The sequence below is a fragment of the Camponotus vicinus genome, unplaced genomic scaffold (assembly GCF_025532165.1).
Source record: "Camponotus vicinus isolate PSW18456_S1 unplaced genomic scaffold, iyCamVici1.0 SCAF_10, whole genome shotgun sequence".
Taxonomy (NCBI): domain Eukaryota; kingdom Metazoa; phylum Arthropoda; class Insecta; order Hymenoptera; family Formicidae; genus Camponotus; species Camponotus vicinus.
The window spans coordinates 16,610,383-16,634,234 of record NW_028141946.1 but is presented as its reverse complement, the minus strand read 5'-3'; the positions used below and the strand labels follow the sequence as shown (position 1 = coordinate 16,634,234).

Sequence of the window (23,852 nt, the reverse complement as noted above, 5' to 3'; positions counted from 1 at the left end):
AAGAATTATTTTAAAATAAAAATTTTTTTTTAAATATATGAAATGATATATTTATTAATATTATATAATTGATACATATATTATAATAAACTTACATCTATAAATTATTATATATATGAATTATATACTAATAAATATTTTCTCTTTTCCTCTTAACTTCTATACTTATTAGTTCCTCAGCTACTCGATCCACCTCGGTACAAATAAGAATAAGAAGTAAGAGGAAGAGAGTCATCATCTAATAATTATAATATAATAATTATAAAATATAATAATAATTATAAAATACATATACCAAAAATATTAAATTTGTCCATATTATTTTCCATATTATTGTCCATATTATTGTCCATTGTCACTGATGATTCTTTATAATTTTTTTATAAGTTTTTACATTTATAATTTATATAATTAGTTTATCCTGCTCTAATGCTGCTGTTATCGAATGTCATCTCTATCATGGACAGATGAATCTAAATAAAAAATAAAATATAAGTAACTCTATACAACACACTTTTACTTATCTCAGCACACTTACTCTTATTATAAATATATATACATGCACATTATATGTAATAAAAACATTGTGGCACACATAATAAAATTTTCTTAATAAATAAATATATAAAACACAAATATATATCAATAGAAGACGCTAGAAATTTAAAAATATATATTTATCTCGCCATGTAAAATAACGCAAACTATTTTATTATAAAATGCAAATAGAAACATGCAATAACATTACAAAAAGAAAATCACGCTTGGTTAACCGAAAACATTCAGAATTATATATCAAACATGCGTAAGAAATCAGATAAAGTTAAATAGAAAATCACACAGTTATAAAACACTCTGATTAGTAAAACACTTTGATTAGTAAAGCACTCTAATTAGTAAAACATTTTAGTAAACATGCATAAATTATTAAGTGCGTATAAAAATAAGATTGTAATAATAAAAGAAAATACCCGAACAAAAGTTTTATAAGTGTGAAACATTGAGAAGTTTCCTATTTCTTCTTGAAATTCCTTTACACGCTTTATTATGTTCCGACAATGTGTAATAGATACGCATGCGAAAAAACAGTTTTATAAGAAATATTTTAGGGAAATTTGGTGATTCAAAAGTTACATCTTGCGCAAGTTTAAATAAATAACCACCGATTCCTTTCTGGAAACAATTATTTTCAAAATTTTTGACGAATATTTCTTCTAACTGATGTATAAAAGAACAAAAATTATTACTAGGTACATTTAAATTTCTAAAATTACTTGCTTCATTGTCAGGCTCGAAAAGAACAATATAATGTAGAATCATCTAAAACAGTCTTATTTTCATTTACATATTTTATACACACATGACACGAATGTATTTCTGTACATTTTTTAATTAAGTATCCATATACATATTTAAATGCGTTTTCTTCTGGCAGATCCATTGAAGGATAATCATGTACTGGAATATCTAAAATAACTTTATTCGTCGGCGATGGAACAAACTCCGATATAGGTTCATTATTACATGACGTTTGTAATATATTAAGCATTTCATCTTTATCTTCTGCACAGTTTTGTGTATCTGAATGTTTAAAATACCTTAAACTAAAAAGTTTTTTAAAAGCGCGTGAAAATTGTATTGGTGTCGGATTTAAAGAATTTCCACCTTGTTGTCGAACAGAACCAAAGAAATTTTCAAGGCAATCTTAATTTAATCGACGCGTTCGGAGATAAGGAAAATTAAGATCCTTTAATATTTTCCAAAGTTCTATTGTACTTTTAATTGTGATCTGCCAGCAATCAAGGCATTTAACTTTTATTAGAACCGTTTTCCTTAACAACTTTTATAGATTTTATAAAATGTGACATTTCTTCTAAAAATTCTATTTGTTTTTTGCTTCCAGTAAAAACTTTTGCATGCTCCTTAGGCGTAACTAAAGATGAAGAATTTAACATATCAAATAATTTGTCGAAATGATCAATTAAATCTATAGTTCCAATTGCTTTACTTGGAAGGAAACCGGAAGACATTTGTGTGCACATACCTGCAGCTACACGATTACTAAATATTTGGACAGCATATTTAACTTTCATTCTCAAAAAATTATTAGGTTGAATATGACAATAAGATAATTTAGGAGCAGTTTTTATCCATTGTTTGCTGTCTCTGTTATAAAACTCCACAATATCAGCCCATGAAGCTATTTTATTATTAAATACAAAGTTATGTAGTAATAGCATATTTCTCAATGCTTTTATTAAATGTGGAGTATTAAAAAAATAAACAATTTTTTCTTCTTTAACCGAAAATATAGAATTTTCTGTAGAAATGCCTAATTCGCGAGATAGTTGCATGAAATTCGATCCCATGTCTGTTACGAATGCAAGCACCATAGCACCAGAATTTCTTAACTTAATTATAACATCAAAAATTAAATCTTTCAAAATTTTACTTGAGCATGCAGTTTCAACAAAACAATAGCAAACGGGAATTTTCCAATCACCTGCAATACTACGGGCCATTAAAACTAAAACATTTTTTGCAGGGATGAATGATTTATTATTTCCCATATCTTCAAATCCTATTATCTCATCCCGTGATACATTATAAAATAAATGAGATTTTAAACTCATTTCATCTGAACATAGTATGCAATAGCGCTCTATTAATGGTAACGAATTCATTTTTATCGCAAGAGCGTCAAAAACTTTGTTATTTATACCGGGCACAATATTCCACGTATTTGTAAATAATTGTAAAGAACGAACAGAAGGCAAGGCAATTGATTCTTTTAACTGTCTATAATTTCGTGGACTTGAAAAATAAAAAGATAACGCAAATTTTTTAAATTCGGGATCATATCTTATTCCACGTTTGCTTTTGATTTGCTTATCAATTTGTGCAGACAATAGTTTTGCAAAATTTGTAGGTAATAACTTACAGCCTAATTCCCGTAAAGTTTCATGTTCGTCCTCTTCTTTTTTTACTGCATTTCTTGCCTGCTTCTTTTTCTTCATTCTTCTAATCGTTTCTCGCAGCGTTTTGTTTTGCGCTTTCAATTTCATTATCTTCATGCGCAATTTTCTTTTTCGAGGACTATTTTTCATCAGCTGGATTGACGATTTACTTGATGTGCTCCTACAATATTCCCAAATATATTAGATATTAAGAACAATAAAAAGAAATAGAAAAAATCAATTATAATTATAGTTACATAATAAAATGTTAGCACATTATTATTCAATAAAAGAATCTGTATTAAATATAAAAAACAGAATATGCTAACATTTTTGTAAGCGCGTTCTGAATACTGACCATAATATTTTAAAGAAATATGTGTGCACATAAAAAATTCAATCTCTATCAGTATAAAAAACAATAGCAAGATAAAAGGCTATTATAATAATCTATTATCTTGCTATTATTTTTTATTTATTACTATATATAATAGTATATTACAATGTTTTTTATCTATTATTATATAATAGTTTATTATAATGTTCTAAAAAGACAAAATTATTATGTCTTTTCTATTATAAGTAGTATATAATAGTCTTCTAATAATTTTTTATAATTTGTTCTCATTTTCCTTGTACTGATAAAGATTGAATTACCTGCACATATATTTATCTGTAAGAAATATTTTGTAAAATAATATGACATTAGTATTATAGAAAAAGATTCAATATACATAAAAAATCTTATATAAATATATAAAGCTTACTCATTTCTTTTTTCTTGTTGACTATCTGTCTCAATTCTCTGTACTTCTTCTTGTTCTTGTATTTCTTCATCTTTTTGCTGCTCTGCCTTATTTTTTGTTATTTCAATTTCTTGAATTCCTTGTATAGCAGTTGCAGTCGAAGTATTTTCCTTCATACTTGACATATGAACTGCATCACTGTAAAATAATTATTTTATTTTTTACATATGAAATATTGTATTCTATTATGCAATGGAAAACGAACATTTCAAATATTTACACAGGTAATAAGTAATCTAATATTTAAAAAGTTTTTTGAACTCACTTTTGATTAAGAGATGGTCTACAAAATTTTGTTGGTATGGCATCTGGGTGAAGACGAGCTCTGATGTTGTTAATTTTGTACCACTTTTCTTCAAAGTGCAAGTGGCACAAATAACAATTTTCGCTTGCATATTGTGGACCTTTTGGTTCAAGATCCAATCTTCCACATGCTTTCACCCATTGCAACCATCTGTATATATATTATAGATTTATCAATACAAGAAAATATAATAAATTATATAATAGAATATATTATAATTAAGAATGTATATGTTAAACACATTGATTAAAACGATATTATATCTGTCATGCTCCTTTGGAAATTTAAAAAAATGTCTTTTCTCCAAATTTACATTTTTAATATTGCACTCCGAAGATGCACAATATTTCTTTGAACTCATCTTGTTCTATTTTTTTTCAAGCTTCCGATTGTTACCACCTGAAACAAAGCTAAGATCAAAGTGCTTTTCTATCAAGAGAATTGAAGATCTGTATAATATTTATACAGATCAACTATCCTCCCTTAAAATGCTTCTTTTCACTTTCAAACTTGTCACTGACACTGTCACTATCACTCTCTCTCAATCACTATATCACTTTATTATTTTCACTTGCTTTTTAACTCCTCAATCGCTTTTTATCAACAATGATAAATTGGCGCGAACGACATGTAAAAGTCATTTATTACGCGATATACTTAGGTAGGCATTTAAACTGGGTATTTAAATGTGTGAGAGAGAACGAAAAACGAAAGAGTAAGCGAGAGAGAAGTTTAGATGGCGTTACTATTCAACTCCTTTATTTCGCGCATGCGCACTCCATTTTGGCCAACACAAAATCGGGAGAGTTGCGCTACTGTATATACTGTGCTAGTGATTTGTACCAAAACCAGGGTACCTTCGTCATAACGCGTTGCTTCCCGACGCGTCCGATCATAGCGCTCCTTCTGCGCTCTTTGTTCCTTATTAATGTGCGTCTTGATATCATTACGTAACTCGTCGAAATCCAGTTGATGTACGACGTCTTGGATCTGCGATAATAGCGGCGCCTCCGTAGCGCTCCGTGTCTCACAACCAATGAATGCTTTCATGGGCGTCGTGTTGATGCCCTTGTTGTGCGTCGTGTTTAGGGCACTTTGAACCTGCTTGACGACCGAATCCCAATCGCGTGGATCTCGTCCGGCCATAGTGGTTGCCAGAGCTTGTTCAATCGTCTTATTATACCGCTCGCATTGGCCGTTGGCTCGTGGTGTTGCTACTGCGTTTAACACGTGTTTTATTCCGTAATGGTGACAGAACGTACGGAATGCCTGAGAGGTAAAGGCCGTTCCTCTATCGCTGATAATCCTGTTAGGGACTCCAAACAAATAAATCATATTAGTTAATATTTTGGTAACATAACACGTCTTCTGGCTCTTTACCGGCTCCACAATCGTGAACTTGGTGAATGCGTCCACTGCTACCAAGAGGAACTTATTTTGTTTCCGGCTCGTTTCGAAAGGACCGACATGATCCACGTGCACTGTATGGAAAGGTACTGGAACCTTCTCAATATTATTGAGCTTACATTGTTTCTTACCAGCCGTGTTCTTGTAATATGCACAGCTTAAGCAAGCGTTCACATATTTCGTTATAAAGCGTCTCATTCCTGCAAACCAATAGTTACGTTTAATTCGTTCCAGTGTCTTCTCTACGCCGAGATGTCCGGCGTCGTCGTGACATAATCTGCATATCTGCAGCCGTGCATCTCGAGGCACAACCCAGGCCTGAGTCTTTTCGTCTAGCCGTCTGTATATCTTGTCCTCTTTAATAAGGTATTCTTCAAAATAATGTTTCGTCTCGCTGGTCTTCCTCTTAGCCGTCAAGATCTTCCGAATTCGTGCTAATTGCTCGTCTTGCAACTGGGCTGCCAATATCCAATCGCCCTCCGTGATGTCAATCTGCAACACTTCTAATAATATTGGACTCGGATTGCGGCTAAGTGCATCCGCGTGCGCCATCCTGGTTCCTGCACGGTATTCTATCTCGAAGGTATACTCTTGCACTTCCAGCCACCATCGACCGATTCGCGGCAGCAGGTCTCGCTTGGCGAAGGTTGTGCGCAACGTGTTGCAGTCAGTTACAACCTTAAATTTCGTACCTAATAGATAGATTCTAAAGTACCTTAGCGCAAATACAACGGCCATCGTCTCTAGCTCGTAAGAATGATAGCAACGTTGGTCAGCCGTAGTTTGTCGACTATAATATGCTACTGCAACCATTTTGCCATCAACTGATTGCAGTAGGATAGCCCCTACGCCTATCGCGCTTGCGTCGGTGTGTACTTCGGCCGGAACTTCAGGGTTGAATATCGCCAGTACTGGTCGCGTCGTCAGCCTGTCCTTAATGGTGTTGAACGCTCGTTCCTGCTCGGTTTTCCATTCCCAGGGTACGTTCTTTTTTGTGAGCCTTGTTAGCGGCTCAACGATGGTTGCGAAGTTTTCAACGAACTTCCTAAAATAACCAGCTAACCCTAAGAACTGGCGTACCTGTTTCACTGACCCAGGTGCTTGCATGCTCAGCACCGCCTCTACTTTGTGTCGACCTGGTCGCACTCCAGCCTCGCTGATCTCTCGGCCCAAATACTCGATAGACTGTGCGAAGAAGGAGCATTTCTCCAGCTTTAGCGTTAGGCGATGCTTGCGTAATGCCTTTAATACTTGTCGTAGTCGTATCATTCCTTCCGCTATGGTCTTGGACGGTATAATAATGTCATCCAGGTAAGGGAAGGCCACGGAATTCTTTAAGTCACCTAATACATTATCCATCGCTGAAAAACTGCATTAGTCAACCCAAATGGCATGCGCAAATACTCGTAGTGACCTTCCGACATCACAAACGCTGTCTTTTCGATGGAATCTGCCGCTACCGGCACCTGATAGTGCCCTGAAGCCAAATCTAACCCGGTAAAATATTGATTTCCCCCTAACTTGTCGATCTGCTCCTCGATCAAGGGCATCGGATATTTGTCCTTTACCGTAACTAAATTTAGCTTCCTGTAATCTATGCACATTCGGTGCTCGCCACTCTTTTTTCTCACTAATATGATGGGACTAGCGTATGGTTCGCGAATGATATCGTTAGCTAAAAGTTCCTGAATAATATCTCTTACTATTTGTTTTTCGGCCTCAGTCAATCGATACGGGCGGTATACTACAGGTGCATCGGTCGTGCAACGGATGCTCAAGGACGTAGCTTCCGTTTTCCCTAATTCTTTTATTGAGAGCGCTATGCAATCCCGAAATTCCCGGATTAGATCCGTGCACTGTGACTCCGCCTCCTCACTCTCAACGTTTATATTTACGGTGTCGTGTGTTTGTAAGTCCGCGAAATTTACATCAACGATATTCTCGTATTTGGTATTGATCACAGGCAATTGCCTGACTATCAGTTTATGTCCCCGCTTAATGGTAAATATGTGCTCTTGTTCCAAGAAATCACGGCCGACAATGATATCGTAAATAAGATGGCTATCCGATACTACGACGGCGTCGACTCGGGCGCTCGCGTTCATAATTCGAATATCACAGAGTGCCGATTGATTACTCGTTGCAACTTGCCCGGCGAAACCTCTTAATACGTTATCAGGTGTTACCGCTGTCGGCAGTTTATACTTTTTGACGATGGATTTTCACAACACACTACAACTGCTCCCCGAATCAAGCAGCTCCTTAATTTTATGCCCGTTTACAATTATTTGCTTTTCGTATAAATTCGTCAAGCATTTTGCTTCCATTACGGCATTTACGTCCTTTTTAAACACATTTTTCGGACATTTATCGGCATTATGCCCTAAACGGCGACACTATTCGCACTCTACGCGCGACATACGCGGCATTTCTTCGCGATGTGGCCCACTTTACCGCAATTAAAACATTCCGGTCGCGATTGCTTAACTTTATTATCGCTCGCGGCCGTCTTGTCATCCGTCGACCTAACGTTCTCGTCGTTCGTGGCTTGCGACTGATTTGTCGAACGATTCGACGCTTGACCTTTCCGATCGTGCTTAAAAGTAGACGCGGCTTTATTCTTTTCGCCCTTCGTGGAAAGATTGCCTAACGACGTCATATAAACGTATAACGCGTTCGCGTCGCCATGCTGCGCCGACCGTACCGTTCTAGCAACATTCTCGTCGATGATTCCGCCTATTACTGCGTCAATGAGATATTTATCGGGTATATTAATATCTAACTTACGCATCTTGTTTAATTTTTGAAAACAATAGTCTCCGAGTGCTTGACCGGGAGTACTCTCGTATAACGCGGCCTCCTTAAATAATTTGCTAAACGGAACGGACTTACGAAATTGTTGCATTAGAGTCTCTTTCATCTCTGTCCACGTAATGGCTAACCGTGGCCGCGTATCATACCATTGTCTGGCGTGGCCCTTTAACCGTCCGGGTATCAGTCGCATAATGGCTCGCTCGTCCCAGTCATGCATCGCGGCCAAATCCTCTACGTTTTCGATCCATTTCTCAATTATTACGTCATCCTTCGATGGGTCGAACAAAGGGATCGTCAGCTCGTCCCCTTTATGTATGCACGAGCCCCTTGTGTACGACCGTCGCTCCAAGCTCTCCACTGTGCTTTCTAATCGTTTAAAGCGTTCTTCCCTTCGTTTACTCTCGCTTTCAGATGACGAAGAAGAACGACGGCGTTTTTTCCGTCTTGAACTGCTGCGATCACTGTTGCGGCGGGACTTATAACGGCCCATCTCGTCGCGTTGTCGTTACGCACAAAGGAAATTATACTTCAATAGACCGATTAACCAGGCACGCACTCGTTCTTTGTGATCCCACTTCTGATATGTAAGAAAGTAAGGTAGTAAATACTTTTTTAATTAATAAGCTGTACAGAAATGACTTTTTATTCTGCGTATCTCTGCAACGTGCTACAACTGTAATACGAAGTAAATCAGTCGAAATACGACGTGCTAGTCACGAGCGTGCACGTCCTATCCCCTCCACTCGACATCCCGCTGGTGGCGCGGCGGTATTGCGGGTCCTGTATCTCGCCGGTCACCCGGGCCCTGCGGCAATCCTTACAGGGCCGTAGCGATTTTCTCACATATATTAATAATAATTATTATAATACGTATTATAATACGTAAACGGGTTATATCATATTTAAATTTAATCAATTAATGAGAAGGATGGTGCTGTATTTCACTTACTAGCTTTGTTATATCGGTTTTAATAGTTGAAACTTTTATTCTGAGTTCTGACTACGTTTTTCAAACGGTTTCTGTATTTATTTTTAAGATAAACAAGAACAGAGAATGATTTTTCGCACAAGTATGTTGTCACAAAAGGCATTAATATCTTCATAGCTTTTTCTGATAGTTCCGGAAAATCTGCTTGTAAGTGAGCCCAGAAATTTGGAAGAGACTGTTTCTTGAATTGTAATTTTAAAGCATCATCCGTGGATATTTCTATGAGCTTGTCTTCCTCTGTGGCTGTAAGCCCCTTTAGTCCATTCACATTAACTGAAAATGGATCTCTAATCCAGTTTTTACTTGCATTGGGAATAGGAAAATATTCACGGAAACTATGCTGCAAATCTTTCAAATGTCGTGCGATAAGTAATATATCATCCTCAGACAACACTTCGTCGGTGGAACTAAGAAAGTTTGTGAGATTTGGAAATGTCTCATAATTTCGGTTTGATACGCGATTATACCACAATTCCAATTTTTTAATCATTGCTTCGATTTTATCTTCAACTTCAAAAATTGTAATTTTTTCTCCTTGAAGACTGAAGTTGAGCATATTTAAATGAGTGAAGATATCTGACAGATATGCTAATTTTACTAACCAGGAAAAATCTGTCAAACGATCGTGGAATTGAAATTGTTGCTCCATGAGAAATAATTTTATTTCGTTTCTCAATTCCCAAACACGAGACAATACTTTACCTCGTGACAGCCAACGAACATCACAGTGTAGCAAAAGTTGATTATGCTCACTATCCATATCCTTGCAAAGCCACTCAAAAAGTCTTGAATTTAGTGATTTACTGTTTATAAAATTGACAATTTTGACCGATTCATTTAAAATCTGTTTTAATTTTTCTGGAATCTTCTTAGTAACTAGAGCTTCCCTATGTATACAGCAATGGTACCAAGTCACCGACAGTATGATTTCCTTAATTCGTGCTACAAGTCCAGTAAATCTTCCAGACATTGCTCGTGTCCCGTCTGTAACAATTCCAACGCACTTCAACCAATCTATCTCATGAGATGTTATAAACTCGTTTAAGATGTTAAATATTTCTTCAGCTGTAGTGTGTATCAACAAGGAGATGAACAGTAAGTCTTCGAAAATATTTCTCTTGTACTCATATCTGACGTAGCACAACAAGTTCGCTTTGTTTGTTATGTCTGTACTTTCGTCTAGTTGTAGGGCGAAATAGGGAGACGTACGAATTCTTTCTAATAATTGTTCCTTGATATTTGCTGATAAATCGTTAATTCGCTTCTTAACTGTGTCATTTGATAAAAATATTATTGAAAGATCCTTAGCAGCTTTCTTGTTAATCAATGCGGAATGATTTTTGCAGCAGGCAATATAAGTTCTTCAGTTATTGTATGCGGTTTTCCAGTTTTTGCTATTAGGTGAGAAACTTCAAACGAGGCTCTCACAGCATTTTCATTATTACAACCAGTTGCAGTCTTTTCTATCATTGTCTTACTTTTCCGAAACTCTTGCTCTTTATTTTTAAAAAAATCAATGCTTTTTGTGGACTGTTCTTTATGTTTTGTATTAAAATGCCTTTGCAATTTTGACGGTTTCATGGCCTCGTTCGATAATATTTCGTAACATAACACGCACTGTGGCAGTTGGTTGTCTTCTGAGCCTATATACGTGAAGCCAATTGAGAGATATTCTTTGCTATAATGGCGGCGCTTTTTAAAATTACTGGAAGAAGCCTTATTTTCTTTTGAAGGAATCCTCATCAACATCATTAGTATTCTTACGTTTTAAATTCAGCCAGCGATCCATCCTAACAGTCAAAATTTATTGTTACAAAATTCATCGTCCGAGTCATAATAAAAAAAATCGCAAATTTATCTTTTCAAATCGAATTTTGACTGCTGGTTATTTACATAAAAAATACTATGTGCATTAAAAATATTCTAAAATAATCTAAAATGTGTTTTTAATATTAGACCTAAAAATTAGATCTAAAAGTTAATAGAATAGTTATTAGAAATTTAAAAACTTAGAAAAGTTATTAAAAGTTAATAGAAATCTTATTCTGTTTTCTTTGAACTTGAAAATTTACTTTTAATTTTTTTGTGAACGCTTTTATCTTATATTGCGTTTAAATTTTGAAAATTGTTTGATAATTAATAAAAATAACACCAATTATGTGACATGTTCTTATGTAAATAATTCACAGTCAAAATTTCACTTGAACCGGAGATGAAATTTTCATTTTAGAATAAATCTTTGGAAGAATCCGCACTTACTTTAATTTAATGTTATTAAAAAACAGCACAAATCAGTTTTTTGTCAAAACGCAACTAAAATTATGAGAAACTTTATTCTGTAATTATCCGATTTAAAATATTTTTATTACATGTATTTCTTTCACTTTTATAATCTACTCATACGTAATAATGCAAGAAAAAAGTGACACGCGACTAACGGACTACAATCAAGGACTGCTTATCTTATGGCATGCGTTTGAGTGCGCGTAGCCAAGTGCCGCTCGACCAAACGCACACAAACGCGTGACGTGAACAATCCCCGTACTCCATGTTATTGTTTTCGCATTACTGCCCATATGATGATTATACACAAGTTCGTAAACTTTGTGTTTTCTTCGCCATTTTTTAAAATCTTTTTTTTTTCGCGGACCCCTGTGAAGACATCGCAGACCCCCAGAGGTCCGCGGACCCCAGATTAAGAACCGCTGGTCTATATGCATTAACTCGAACGGAAATGTGGGAGGAGAACTTTCTGGTTGCGATTGTCCTTCGAATCTATTTGACGATGAGTTTGCAAATAAGCAAGTGACACAATTTTTCAAATAGTCACGAATGCGTTTACGCATGTTGGGAAACCAATAGGAACCATGTATTCCGCGAAAAGTTTTTTCAAATCCACAATGCGCCATGTCGTCATGGTACACTGGTACTATATTATTTACCATTGAATCCGGTATCGCGAAGCGAGCACGATCTTCTCCTTTTCAATATATTAGACCATCGATCATCTCAAATTTATCGTTATCTCCATATTCGAAATTATCTGCTATCTCTTTTAATCGCACATCTTGCAGTTGCCGAAATTTTAACTCGCGCTTTAGGAGTAGTACTTTTAGATAACATACTTGTCGACTAAGGGCGTCTATATGCGCCATTCTTTTTTTGGGGCGATGTGCGACTTTAAAGTCATAGTTTTATAATAACAATGTCCACCATGCTATTCGCGGGTTGAGATTAGCTTTGTTTATAGCGTAAACTAATGCATTACAATCTGTTTTGTGCGGTACATGTGCCCGCTGCGTATGTACACGCTATTGTCTCGTTGGATCGACTTTGTTGGTTTCTATCCTATGGAGGGTCCAAAATGAAACAATGACTGAGTTGTCTTACTAATTAGGTAATATATTTTCGTTGTACAAGACTGGAATTGTACTACATTATAAGTAGAGACTGATTACTTTTACTGACTCGAACGAAAACGACTGTCTCGTCGAGTATACAGAGCACACTGTCTCAGCGCCAGATAGGGATGTTCGATCTTCATATTAAAAATCGATTTCTGAATCGATTACGAATCGAAATAACCAAAATCGATTCAGTAAAAAAATCGACCTAAAAAGATCGATTTCTTAAAAATCGATTTAAAAAATCGCGCGTAATTTGAAAATAGTAACTAATTTTTTATCATCTTAATTTTCTAAATACGAAGAATAAATAACCATGTTATGAGTAATGATAAATAACCGAATGCGTATGCTACATTAAGATGCAATATTGGATAGGAAAAAGACTCGTTTGGGCAGCAAATTATTTATTCATGTAATTTCCATTCTTTTAATGACAAGGAATTTATAAATAACAAATTTTGTAAATTTTGGCGACAATTTGCTACGATTTTCGACCATAATATTACCAGCTTTGGAAAATAAATGTTCTGATGGCACAGATGTAGCTACAATTGGCAAATATTGTTTCGCAATGACTTGCAAAGACGGATATATTGATTTATTATACCAGTAAGATATGGGATCTTCAGTTAAACCAATTGTTGGTTGGTTGAGATAATGTTTCAAGTCAATTGGCATATCATTCGATTTTTCATGAGATTGCTTATTAGCAAGATCTTCGTGAAATGACCATATGTCATTTGAAAGGCTTGTATTCTCAGTTAATTTTGTATTTTCTTCAACAAAGAAATTATTAATATTTTCCATCTGATTAATTATTTTATTTATGGATCGTGAGCAAGCAATGTGATTATTAAAATGTAATCGTTTAAAGCGAGGATCTAAGATAGTTGATGCGGCCAAAAGATGTACTTGCTCTATGGCTCCAAATCGCGTATTATATTAGTGGAGAGTGAATTAAGTAGTTTTATGGCTGCACTTGAAGATACATTAACGGTTAAACGATCAATTTTCATTTTCAAACAGTTGATTAGTGGTATTATTTTACTTCCTGTAACGTATTGTTCACCATAAATTTCTTTTGTAGCAGCTTCGATAGGATTCATTACTTGTATTATTTCTTTGGCAAGTTGCAGTTCTGAAGCTGTTAACATTGGAGGTGCTTTAGGACATTTCAATAATGCCAAACTAATACCATCCGATAGTTCAATAAATCGTTCTAACATATAATATGTCGAATTCCATCGTGTGGGAACAGATTGAATCAATTTTTTTACATTATGTTTACGTAACTCATCTGCAGCAACAACAGACTGTTTAAAAAACGTAACCAACGTCTTTATTTTTTCACAAAAGGCCTCGATTTCGCCATTATCTTTCAATGATACCGTTGCAATTAAGTTCAGAGTATGAGCAAAACAAGGCAAATGTTTATTCTTCCCAAATATATCATTGACTGCCTTTACATATTTGCTGCATTATCTGTCACAACAGTAACATTATCTGTTTGAATATGCCATTCAGTACATATACTTAAAAGCCACTGTCCAAGATAATCTGAGGTATGCCTTTCACTTAATTCAGTCACTCCAATAATTATAGAAGTAAGTTTTTCATTGAAGACAAAATGCGCTGTCGTTCCTAAATAGCTTCTCGTATTTAATGTATCCGTCCACACATCTGTCGTGAGACACAAGTACTCAACAGAAGATAATTTAACTTTCATTATATTTGAGAGAACTTCATATTTCTCTTCTATTAACGTTGTAATAGTTTTTCTTCCCGGAATCTTATACAGAGGTACAGCCGTTTTTATGAAATATTTAAAACCCTTTTTTCCTACCGTATTAAAAGGTAAATTGTCTTTTGCAATCATATAAAGCAGCGCATTTGTTATTTGTTCACTTTTTGCACCTCCTTCTAACAAAAATCAGTCTTATAAGAATCTTGTTTTTTTTTAGAACTTTATTAGTGACTTTAAGAGATAAGAACAAAAATAAAAATATATTTTCTTACCTTTAAAGGCTTTTATATTAGATATTGTTTCATCTATTTGTGGCTGAATATTCTTCACTTGCTGAATATTTTTCTCTTTCTCTTGTTCACACACAGATGATGTAGATATTGCTGGAGAATATGACCGTGTAGAACATGACGGTGTAGAACTGTGCGATATTGTTGATATCGATGATAATATTACATCCGGGTCGTCTTCAGATTCATTTAATTCATTAATATTTTTCTAAATCAGAAAAGAAATTATTTATTAAAATATATATTAATACTTAAATCATAGAAAACATTTTAATACTGCATTTGAATTATAAAATTTAAACTTACTTCATATTGAATTTTCTGCTTCTTGTTATTTTCTTTGTCTGATTGATTTAACGTTTCATGTTTTCTTTTAAGATGATTTTTCAAATTAGTGGTATTTCCACCAGTTTTCACTATCATTTGACACAATTTACATTTGCCATCAGTATCAGTGCGAATAAAATATTTCCAAACAATTCTTTTACTTTTAGATGACACTGTAAAAATAAACTTCTGTAAAACTATTATATTAAATCAAAATTAAATAAGAAAAATAATGGTGACATTTAACAGAATGAAGTCCTTCCTATATGTGATCTTTATCTTCAAATTATTATTGATTTGGGCATTTTGAGTGGTGTTATTTTTGTTATTTACGAAAAGATGATCATGGACAGAAATACATTCAGAGTTTTAAGAGCGTGGTTTCCGAACATAGCCATTGAAATATATATATCATTAATATCTTATTTATATCTTACTTCATTCTGTGTTTATTAAATGTGTTCATTATTTTGTTAGTCCATTAAAATATTTTCTATTGCTTACTTATTATTCTTTATAATAAATATTTCTGCAAACACAAAATGGATAATAGACGAATTATAAAAGAGACACACACACACACGCACACAAAATGATTAGGATTAGAAATTAGTTCAGTATCTCATGCGTTATGCTTATGCAACCACCTGCAATCCACCAAATAAAAACCTTTCCTGTATAGAAAGAAATAACGAGATAAAAGAAAACGAACCACAAGTTCTCAAATCCTTAATTTAAATTTCCATAAAAATACCTGAATATAAGTTAATATTACACAAATGATAGCGTGAATGATAAGTTTAGAAATACGCATGCATTTAGAAAAAGTAAAATACGAACCTTTAAGTTTATATAAAACAGTCTTGGTCCGAACAGGAGTATGTATGTACAATGTACAAACTTTGTATTGTACCTCTCCAAGTAATAATAAAATACATCATATAGAACAATCTCGATTCAAACAATAGGGAAACTTTGTATTGCATCTCTTCAAGTAATAGTAATACGCTAAATTAGATTACATGAAAATTATCTGAAAAATAAATATGCAATATTATGTTACACTCACTTCAAATCATAACTCAATTCATTTTTTAAATAATTTACAGAAACTAACAAATTATAGCAAAAAGAATAAAAAACTACTAAATTGCTTTACAATTCTAATAAAACATAGGACAATAAAGTACTACACATAAAGTACTACACAATAAACTACTACAGTAAGAGCAAGGTGAAATACTTATTCGCAGTAATATATTCTATACTTTATTTAATGAGATTATCGAATCTTGTGTTCAAAAACAAGAGAAATATCCGAATGCCAATTAACGCGAATAATTACTTGCGCAATAGATTTCGCGCGAAAGCGTTAGCGCCCGCTCCGAGACCGCGCGGGCCGCTTCGCTGCGAATTCGAATTTCAACCGACTCGGAGAAATAACAAACACGAGCGACCGCTGACTTTCGAGAAGATTCTCTGTTTTCTTCAATTCAACTCAAAACTGATTCCTTATCGTTGAGAATCTTCTCGAAGGACCACGGTATAAAACCACGCACCCGATGCCGTGTCGATTACTTCGAGTTTTCCGCCAGTCTAAAACCGCGTCGTACGAGTATTAACGAGTAATAGATTTTTGCGTCTTCATCGCACTGAATCGGCTATTCTCGATACTTGCAAGGTAGTGTCTTGCTTGCATAGCATTTGTTCGCCGTTTTTCTTTATGTTCAAATTACATTTTTTTGTATTCTTTTGTGTGTGTGGAGCAAATATAGTTTTGTCAAGTAATTCCTTGTTTTCACTTCCACCTTCTGATGAGACTACCCGGATCGCGGGTACATATTCGTACATTTTTTTGGTCCTTCGAGCCGGATATATATATATATATATATATATATATATCCGGCTATATATATATATATATATATATATATATATATATATCTCGTCGGGTAGTCGTCGCTGCTGGTGGTTCTGGTTCAATTAGTAAATTGGTAAGAATACTTGAGTGCCCGTGAGCCAGTGTTATAAGAGTGCGGCACGTGAAATTTTGTGAAAGAACAATGGAGAAACTAATCGATCTTCAATATGAGCTCCGGGCGCATCGCTCGCTCATGCAAAAATCTCCGCAAGGCAGGGGGGCCTCAAAATTGTCCATTGCTCTCATGCAGTCTGCGTTGAAGATCCTCGATGGCAAGTGGGCCAAGTTCGAAACCCAGCATGTTCGCCTGAGGGCGGAGTTCGGTGACCGCCTGGAAGATCACGATTGCACCAGAGAGGATCTCATGGGTGAAGTTGAAGCGACCTATCTTCAGCAACGTGCAGAACTTCTGGAGATGGAAGGCGGACTCGGAAAAGCAGTCGATTCGGGCAACCAGGACGTAAAGGCGATAAAATCGGAGGCGTCGGCGCTCCGTAACATGCTTCCACGGATACAACTACTGCAGTTTTTCGGGAAGTTCGAGGAATGGCCTGCATTTCGCGACCTCTTCCGTTCGATCATCACTGAGGAGGCTTCCCTGTCGAAGGTAGAGAAAATGCACTATCTAAAGACAAATGTGAAGGGAGACGCCAAGAAACTCATCCGAGACCGACGGATGATAATTTTGAGCGAGCCTGGCAAACCTTGACGGAACACTTCGAAAACAAACGACTCCTAGTGCGGTCGTATCTAGCTGCTTTCACGGCGCTGCCGCGCATGAAGTCCGACTCCGCTATCGACCTTCGCCGTATTTTCCACGACGTCGTTTCCACCGTCGGAGCTTTGGAGGGAGTTGGACGTCCGATTTCAAGTAGCACGGATCTCTTCGTCCACTTGGTGGTCGAACTCTTTGACGCCAAAACTCGCAGAGAGTGGGAAAATTCGCTCGGCAAATCTTCGGAGCCGCCGTCATACGAGGAGTTGCGCGAGTTCCTGAGAGAGCAACTGATGACGCAGGAGGTGCTCAAGGCCGCGGTCGGAGGGTCACCCGGGAAGTCCGATGGGACTGGTCGCTCCGCTCGGGCAAATCATGTCAAGGGGCGAGGAACCGACTCCAGCCGCAGTTGTCCGCTGTGCAGGAGGGAGCATTTCTTGGCCTTCTGCGACCAATACAAGCGGAAGAATCCGCAAGAGTGTCAAGAGATTGTGAGCACCCATTAGCGTTGTTGGAATTGCCTGGGGCGGCATATGATCGGTGAGTGCTCCTCCTCTAAAACATGCAATAAGTACGCGGGCCGCCATCATACGTCCTTGCATGAGGCGTTTGTGAGCATGGCTACAGTGGCCTTACCGGCGGCCTCTTCGGGATCGACACCGACGGTACACGTCGCGAGGGAGCCGCTCGCGGAATGCTCGACCGTATTGCTCGCGACCGCTAGAGTCTGGGTGGTAGATCGAGCTGGTGCCCGGCATGCTGTTCGTGCGCTCGTCGACCCAGGCTCAGAGACCTCTCTTATAGCGGAGTCCTTGGCGCAGCGACTCCGCTTGCCACGCACACCGGCTTCCGTGGCTATTTTCGGCGTCGGTGGAATTCAGACGGGATTCTCGCGAGGACGCGTCGCGATTACTGTGACCGCGCGGAAAGGACAGTTTTCATTGGCAGTCGCTTCGTTGGTGTTGCCGGCGCTCTCGGTGTATAGTGGCGTAGTTCAAAGTGGATCGCGCTCTTGGCCCCACGTAGGGGATCTCGAACTCGCAGACCCAGATTTTTTCGCTCGAGACCCTGTGGAACTGCTGCTTGGCGCACCCGCATACGCCAGCATAGTACAGCCTGAACTCCGTCGAGGGGGCCCCTTGGAGCCTATCGCACAGCGAACGCGGCTCGGTTGGATCTTACTAGGAGCTGTCGGAGCCGAACATATCGCTACAACCGTGTCGGCGCTACAGTGTACTTCCCAGGATGACCTGTCCACCGCCGTACGCCGCTTCTGGGAATGGGAAGAACTCCCACGCGCCGTCTTGCCTCTTTCCCGCAATGAGCAAGAATGCGAGGAGCATTTTGTGAAGACCCATCGGCGCCTTCCCGATGGCCGTTATCAGGTGAGTCTACCTGTTCGGCTTGAGCTGCCGGATCTGTCTTCGACACGATGCGCAGCCTCGCGTATGCTTAGCTTGATGACACGCCGTTTCGAGCGCAATGGCGATTTCCGTACGCTGTATTGCGATTTTATGCGAGAATATCGTGCCTTGGATCATATGTCGCCCGCCGAGACAGAGCCCCCCGCCGTGAGGAAACGAATCTGCTATCTACCGCATCATGGAGTTCTACGTGGTTCCGGTGCCACCGCCAAGATTCGCGTGGTATTCAACGGGTCTTTACGTACGACTGCTGGAGATTCCTTGAACGACTTCCTGCTCACCGGCCCGAATCTCTTGCCGTCTCTCCCGGACATCTTAATGCGATGGCGGCGTCACCGGTATGTGTTCGTCGCAGATATCGAGAAGATGTATCGGCAAATTCAGATACATCCCGATGACCGGTGTCTGCAGAAAATCCTGTGGAAGGAAGGCAGTCAGGCTGCCGAATATGTGTTAAACACTGTCACGTACGGACTAGCTAGCGTCCCGTATCTCGCGATCCGAACGTTGCACCAGCTCGCGACTGATGAGGAGGATCGATGCCCGCTGGGGGCGGAACTGCTACGGCGAGACACTTACGTGAACGATATACTTGCTGGAGCAGCTACCCTGGAGTCCGGATGTCGCCGTCGAGAGTAGGTATTAGCGCTCTGTAAGGCGGGCGGTTTTCCACTCAAAAAGTGGGCCGCTAACCATGCGGCGCTCTTGGAGGGCGTCCCCTTGGAGTGCCAATTGTGCCCCGCCTCTGACGCTCAAATGCCCTCCGTCGACCACTCCGTACTGGGCTTACGATGGAACCCGACGACTGACGACTTCGCGCTGGCTGTGCAAAAATCCTCAGGCACTCCGCCGACCAAGCGCTCGATACTTTCGCAAACCGCTCGACTGTTTGATTTTCTGGCTAGCGCCGATCATCATCCGAGCGAAACTCTTGATCCAGACAGCCTGGTTGCAGCAATTGGAATGGGACGCTCCGTTGGCCGCTGAAGAAGCCACTGCTTGGATGACACTCGAGGAGGAGCTGTCCCTACTGGAGAGGATTCGGCTACCGCGGTGGTTTCGAGGCGAAATCCCGGGATGCGCTGCCGAGATCCATGGCTTCTCGGATGCTTCGGAGCGCGCCTATACTGCCGTGGTTTATCTGCGCGTGGTGATGGAGGATCGACCTTGTGTCTCCCTGGTGATGGCGAAGACGAAAGTCGCTCCGTTAAAACGTGTCGCTTCCGCGACTAGAATTATGCGCTGCCGCCTTGCTTTCCAGACTGACGAAATATGTGAGGACGACACTGGAATTAGGATCAATCCCGGTCTATCTTTGGACGGATTCGACGGTGGCGCTTGCTTGGATCCGCGGGCATCCTGCCAGGTGGACGACGTTCGTGGCCAACCGAGTGGCAGATATTCAAAGGACTAGCCAAGAGGCCAAGTGGCGGTACGTGGCCTGACCGCGATAATCCTGCAGACTGCGCTTCTCGGGGAGTGTCCCCGCGGGAGCTTCTCTGGAGCACCCTCTTTGGTGGTGCGGCCCGAGCTTCCTCAAGAAAATTCCCATCGCCTGGCCGATTGAGCCCCAGCCAGGAGATCTCGCTGATCTTCCGGAAAAACGAGCCGCGCGGTGCTTCGCCGCCGCCGAGCTACAGGAACCGGAGGAACTGCTCCGATTCTCCTCTCTTAGACGACTACTTCGCGTGTCAACCTGGATCTGGCGCTGGAGGAAGTGCCGTCCAGGTGACAACGCGTACACTGCACCGGGGACCACGTATCTGACCTCGGAGGAGCATGACGCAGTGTCACAGGAGTGGCTGCGGATCGTGCAATCTATCGCCTTTCGGAAGGAGCTAGCTGAAATTCGAGCTGGGCGGCTGTTGCCGGAGCGGAGCCCCCTCCACCAACTCACACCGGCACTTGATGACAAGCCTTCTACGAGTACAGGGTCGAATCGGTCATTCTCTCCTCGACCCTGACCAACGAAATCCGTTAATCTTACCGCCAGACTCGCACTTCACGAAGCTGGTCATCGACGCCAGTCACCGACGCATCCTGCACGGGAGAACTCAGGCCACTCTGGCGGCGATCCGAGAGCGCTACTGGATACCTCGAGGAAGACAGCTGGTTCGCCGCCATATCCACCAGTGTCTTCCATGCGTCCGATGGCGGGCGGCTTCCCCGCAGCCGATGATGGGAGCACTCCCGCGAGCCAGGGTCGTTCTTAGCCGACCGTTTCTACACACGGGGGTGGATTTCGCCGGCCCCATCTGGCTCCGGACGTCCAAGGGGCGCGGTCAGAAGGCCTACAAGGTCGTTAGCGACTATTCCGCTTACGCGTTCTTCGCGGCATTCCGCCGCTTTGTTTCCCGACGGGGGATGTGCCAGATCATGTATAGCGATTGCGGCACCAACTTCGTCGGCGCCGACGCACAGCTTAAGGCACTCTTCCGGGCAGCTGGTCGCGAGAGTCAGAGGATCATCGGTCACTTGGCGGACGACGGCATTCGTTGGTCCTTCAACCCGCCTGCAGCACCTCACTTCGGTGGATTGTGGGAAGCCGCCGTAAAAGCTCTAAAGCATCACCTGCGGAAGGTCATCGGGGAGACTAAGCTCACATTCGAAGAAATGGCGACTTTCCTCGTCGAGATTGAAGCGTGCTTAAATTCGCGTTCGCTCCAGGCGCTATCGGACGACCCTGAGGACCTTGGCTCCCTTATTCCAGGGCACTTCTTGATTGGAGGTCCGCTAATGGCGATACCCGAACCATCCCTCCACGATATACCGGCGAGCCGACTAACCCGCTGAAGATTACTACAGCAGATGCGAGACCATCTGTGGCGACGATGGGCCAGTGAATACCTCCAAGGGCTAACTCCACGACCGAAATGGTGGGTGGTCCCCGAAAATCTGAAAGAAGGCCAGTTATGTCTCCTTAAAAACGAGTCGACACCGCCTTGTCGCTGGCCGCTCGCCCGTATCGTGCGCCTGCATCCTGGGGGAGATGGGTGCGTTCGAGTAGTAGACGTGAGGACGGCCGGCGGGAAATTCACCCGTCCTGTCGTCAAGATCGTACCGCTTCCGGCGGCGAAGGCTGACGAACGAGAATCGCGACCATAAATCTAATTTCGTTACCGCTTAGCCGCGCAGCATGCCTCCGCGCTATGCATACTTTGTAAATATTGTAAATATTTAACACTGTACATATAATCATCGCGCACTTCACCATTAGAATTTAAAAGGGAAAATCCCCCCTTCTAGTTTGATTTCAGGTTCTAGTGAATCTCCTACCAAGTCAATATCGTCGCGTACGCGTTCGGCATCACCGCAAGTTATCGTCATCGACTTCTTCGATGAGGCGGGCGGGATGTTCAAAAACAAGAGAAATATCCGAACGCCAATTAACGCGAATAATTACTTGCGCAATAGATCTCGCGCGAAAGCGCTAGCGCCTGCTCCGAGACCGCGCGGGCCGCTTCGCTGCGAATTCGAATTCCAACCGACTCGGAGAAATAACAAACACGAGCGACCGCCGACTTTCGAAAAGATTCTCTGTTTTCTTCGATTCAACTCAAAACTGATTCCTCATCGTTGAGAATCTTCTCGAAAAACGACGGTATAAAACCACGCACCCGATGCCGTGTCGATCACTTCGAGTTTTCCGCCAGTCTAAAATCGCGTCGCACGAGTATTAACGAGTAATAAATTTTCGCGTCTTCATCGCACTGAATCGGCTATTCTTGATACTTGCAAGGCAGTGTCTTGCTTGCATAACATTTGTTCGCTGCTTTTCTTTTTGTTCAAATTACATTTTTTTGTACTCTTTTGTGTGTGTGGAGCAAATATAGTTTTGACAAGTAATTCCTTGTCTTCACTTCCATCTTCTGATGAGACTACCCGGATCGCGGGTACATATTCGTACATTAAGTGTGGAATAAATTATTGCAAATAAGTATCTCGCATTGCTCTTACTGCTATTTATTGTCTTGACCTACGTTTTATTATCCAATTATAAATATAAGTTAAAAAATATGCTTGTTTTGTAAGAAGTAATGTAAAATACTTACCTTTCATTAGAATACTCTTGAACAAATAGTTGAACAGTTAAAACGTGACTGTGGTAACCGCTATTTCACTATTTTCATGACCGCCTGACCGGGTCAAAAAAGTAATGCACAACAATGAACAAAGAACGAAGAACACGCGTAGTAACGCTTTTCAACACGTGCGTTATGCCCGTATCACACTAGCGGCTCGCGGTCGCGACTGCGATTGCGTCTGCGATTGCGATTCTGTCTAAACCAATCAGAAACCAATGGCCAGCGATTGCGACTGATGATTGCCATTTAGCTTTCCATCTATTTTTTTTAAGTCGCAATCGCAATCGCAGTCGCAACCGCGAGCCGCTAGTGTGATACAGGCATTATACGTGTTACAAGTTTTAAGGTTAAAGGTGGAAGCACATAAAATTGCAGGAGCCATGGGCAGAATGCAGAAGCCATAGCGCATGCGCCTATATATATATATGCGCATATATATATAATTATACATGTAGGAAATATTTCTCCGTAACTATATTTGTCTACGCAGGCAAATGTAATAAAAATAATAATAATAAATAAATATAAATAAAAGTATAGTGCGGAACAAGGAAGAGAAGTGACATATTAAAGGTTATTATCACGCGACGCGGTAGCGTCGCGACGCCAAGTACATTTATTATATAATAAAAACACAGACTTGTGTGTGTGACACTTAACAAC

General features: G+C 39.8%; 6 protein-coding genes and 1 pseudogene across 8 annotated transcripts in view; 3 read left to right on the top strand and 4 right to left on the bottom strand.

The window, feature by feature from the left end:
- The window catches only part of LOC145961065 (uncharacterized), a 31,081-nt gene that overhangs the window by 6,465 nt on the left and 764 nt on the right, over positions 1 to 23,852 (bottom strand). Inside the window, exon 1 of one of the 2 annotated variants that reach the window (XM_083080901.1) lies at positions 8,435 to 9,127. The exons of the other annotated variant lie outside the window; for it this stretch is intronic. Coding sequence (XP_082937027.1) covers positions 8,435 to 8,778 — 344 coding nt within the window. The 5' untranslated portion in view covers positions 8,779 to 9,127. Of the gene's footprint in view, positions 1 to 8,434; positions 9,128 to 23,852 lie in introns of those variants that run through there. 2 annotated transcript variants of the gene reach the window in all.
- LOC145961064 (uncharacterized) lies at positions 167 to 4,160 on the bottom strand. Its single transcript, XM_083080900.1, has 4 exons — positions 4,029 to 4,160; positions 3,725 to 3,901; positions 2,942 to 3,138; positions 167 to 473 (listed from the first exon to the last, which is right to left on the bottom strand). Exons 2-4 carry the CDS (start codon positions 3,886 to 3,888, stop codon positions 439 to 441), a joined length of 396 nt encoding a protein of 131 aa, XP_082937026.1. The 5' UTR covers positions 3,889 to 3,901; positions 4,029 to 4,160; the 3' UTR covers positions 167 to 438.
- On the bottom strand, positions 9,257 to 10,246 carry LOC145960171 (zinc finger BED domain-containing protein 5-like). Its single transcript, XM_083079426.1, has one exon. It carries the CDS (start codon positions 10,244 to 10,246, stop codon positions 9,257 to 9,259), a length of 990 nt encoding a protein of 329 aa, XP_082935552.1.
- LOC145961062 (E3 SUMO-protein ligase ZBED1-like) lies at positions 13,033 to 23,589 on the bottom strand (annotated as a pseudogene). Its single transcript, XR_014435550.1, has 5 exons — positions 23,157 to 23,589; positions 15,885 to 16,077; positions 15,024 to 15,217; positions 14,700 to 14,925; positions 13,033 to 14,603 (listed from the first exon to the last, which is right to left on the bottom strand). The product of XR_014435550.1 is annotated as an E3 SUMO-protein ligase ZBED1-like (transcript).
- LOC145960170 (uncharacterized) lies at positions 17,108 to 17,674 on the top strand. The gene has a single exon (XM_083079425.1). It carries the CDS (start codon positions 17,108 to 17,110, stop codon positions 17,672 to 17,674), a length of 567 nt encoding a protein of 188 aa, XP_082935551.1.
- Positions 18,298 to 19,743, top strand: LOC145960169 (uncharacterized). The gene has a single exon (XM_083079424.1). The coding sequence runs from the start codon at positions 18,298 to 18,300 to the stop codon at positions 19,741 to 19,743; it is 1,446 nt and encodes a 481-aa protein (XP_082935550.1).
- LOC145960168 (uncharacterized) lies at positions 21,469 to 21,897 on the top strand. Its single transcript, XM_083079423.1, has one exon. The coding sequence runs from the start codon at positions 21,469 to 21,471 to the stop codon at positions 21,895 to 21,897; it is 429 nt and encodes a 142-aa protein (XP_082935549.1).

Coding starts and splice junctions, on each gene's coding strand:
- LOC145960170 (XM_083079425.1), top strand. CDS start 17,108: ATGGAGAAACTAATCGATCTTCAATATGAGCTCCGGGCGCATCGCTCG.
- LOC145961064 (XM_083080900.1), bottom strand. CDS start 3,888: ATGTCAAGTATGAAGGAAAATACTTCGACTGCAACTGCTATACAAGGA. Junction 3,139..3,724: donor CAACAAGAAAAAAGAAATGA/GTAAGCTTTATA, acceptor GGAATATTGTAG/GAGCACATCAAGTAAATCGT. Junction 474..2,941: donor AACTTTACGGGAATTAGGCT/GTAAGTTATTAC, acceptor TTTTTTATTTAG/ATTCATCTGTCCATGATAGA.
- LOC145960169 (XM_083079424.1), top strand. CDS start 18,298: ATGGCTACAGTGGCCTTACCGGCGGCCTCTTCGGGATCGACACCGACG.
- LOC145960168 (XM_083079423.1), top strand. CDS start 21,469: ATGTGCCAGATCATGTATAGCGATTGCGGCACCAACTTCGTCGGCGCC.
- LOC145960171 (XM_083079426.1), bottom strand. CDS start 10,246: ATGTCTGGAAGATTTACTGGACTTGTAGCACGAATTAAGGAAATCATA.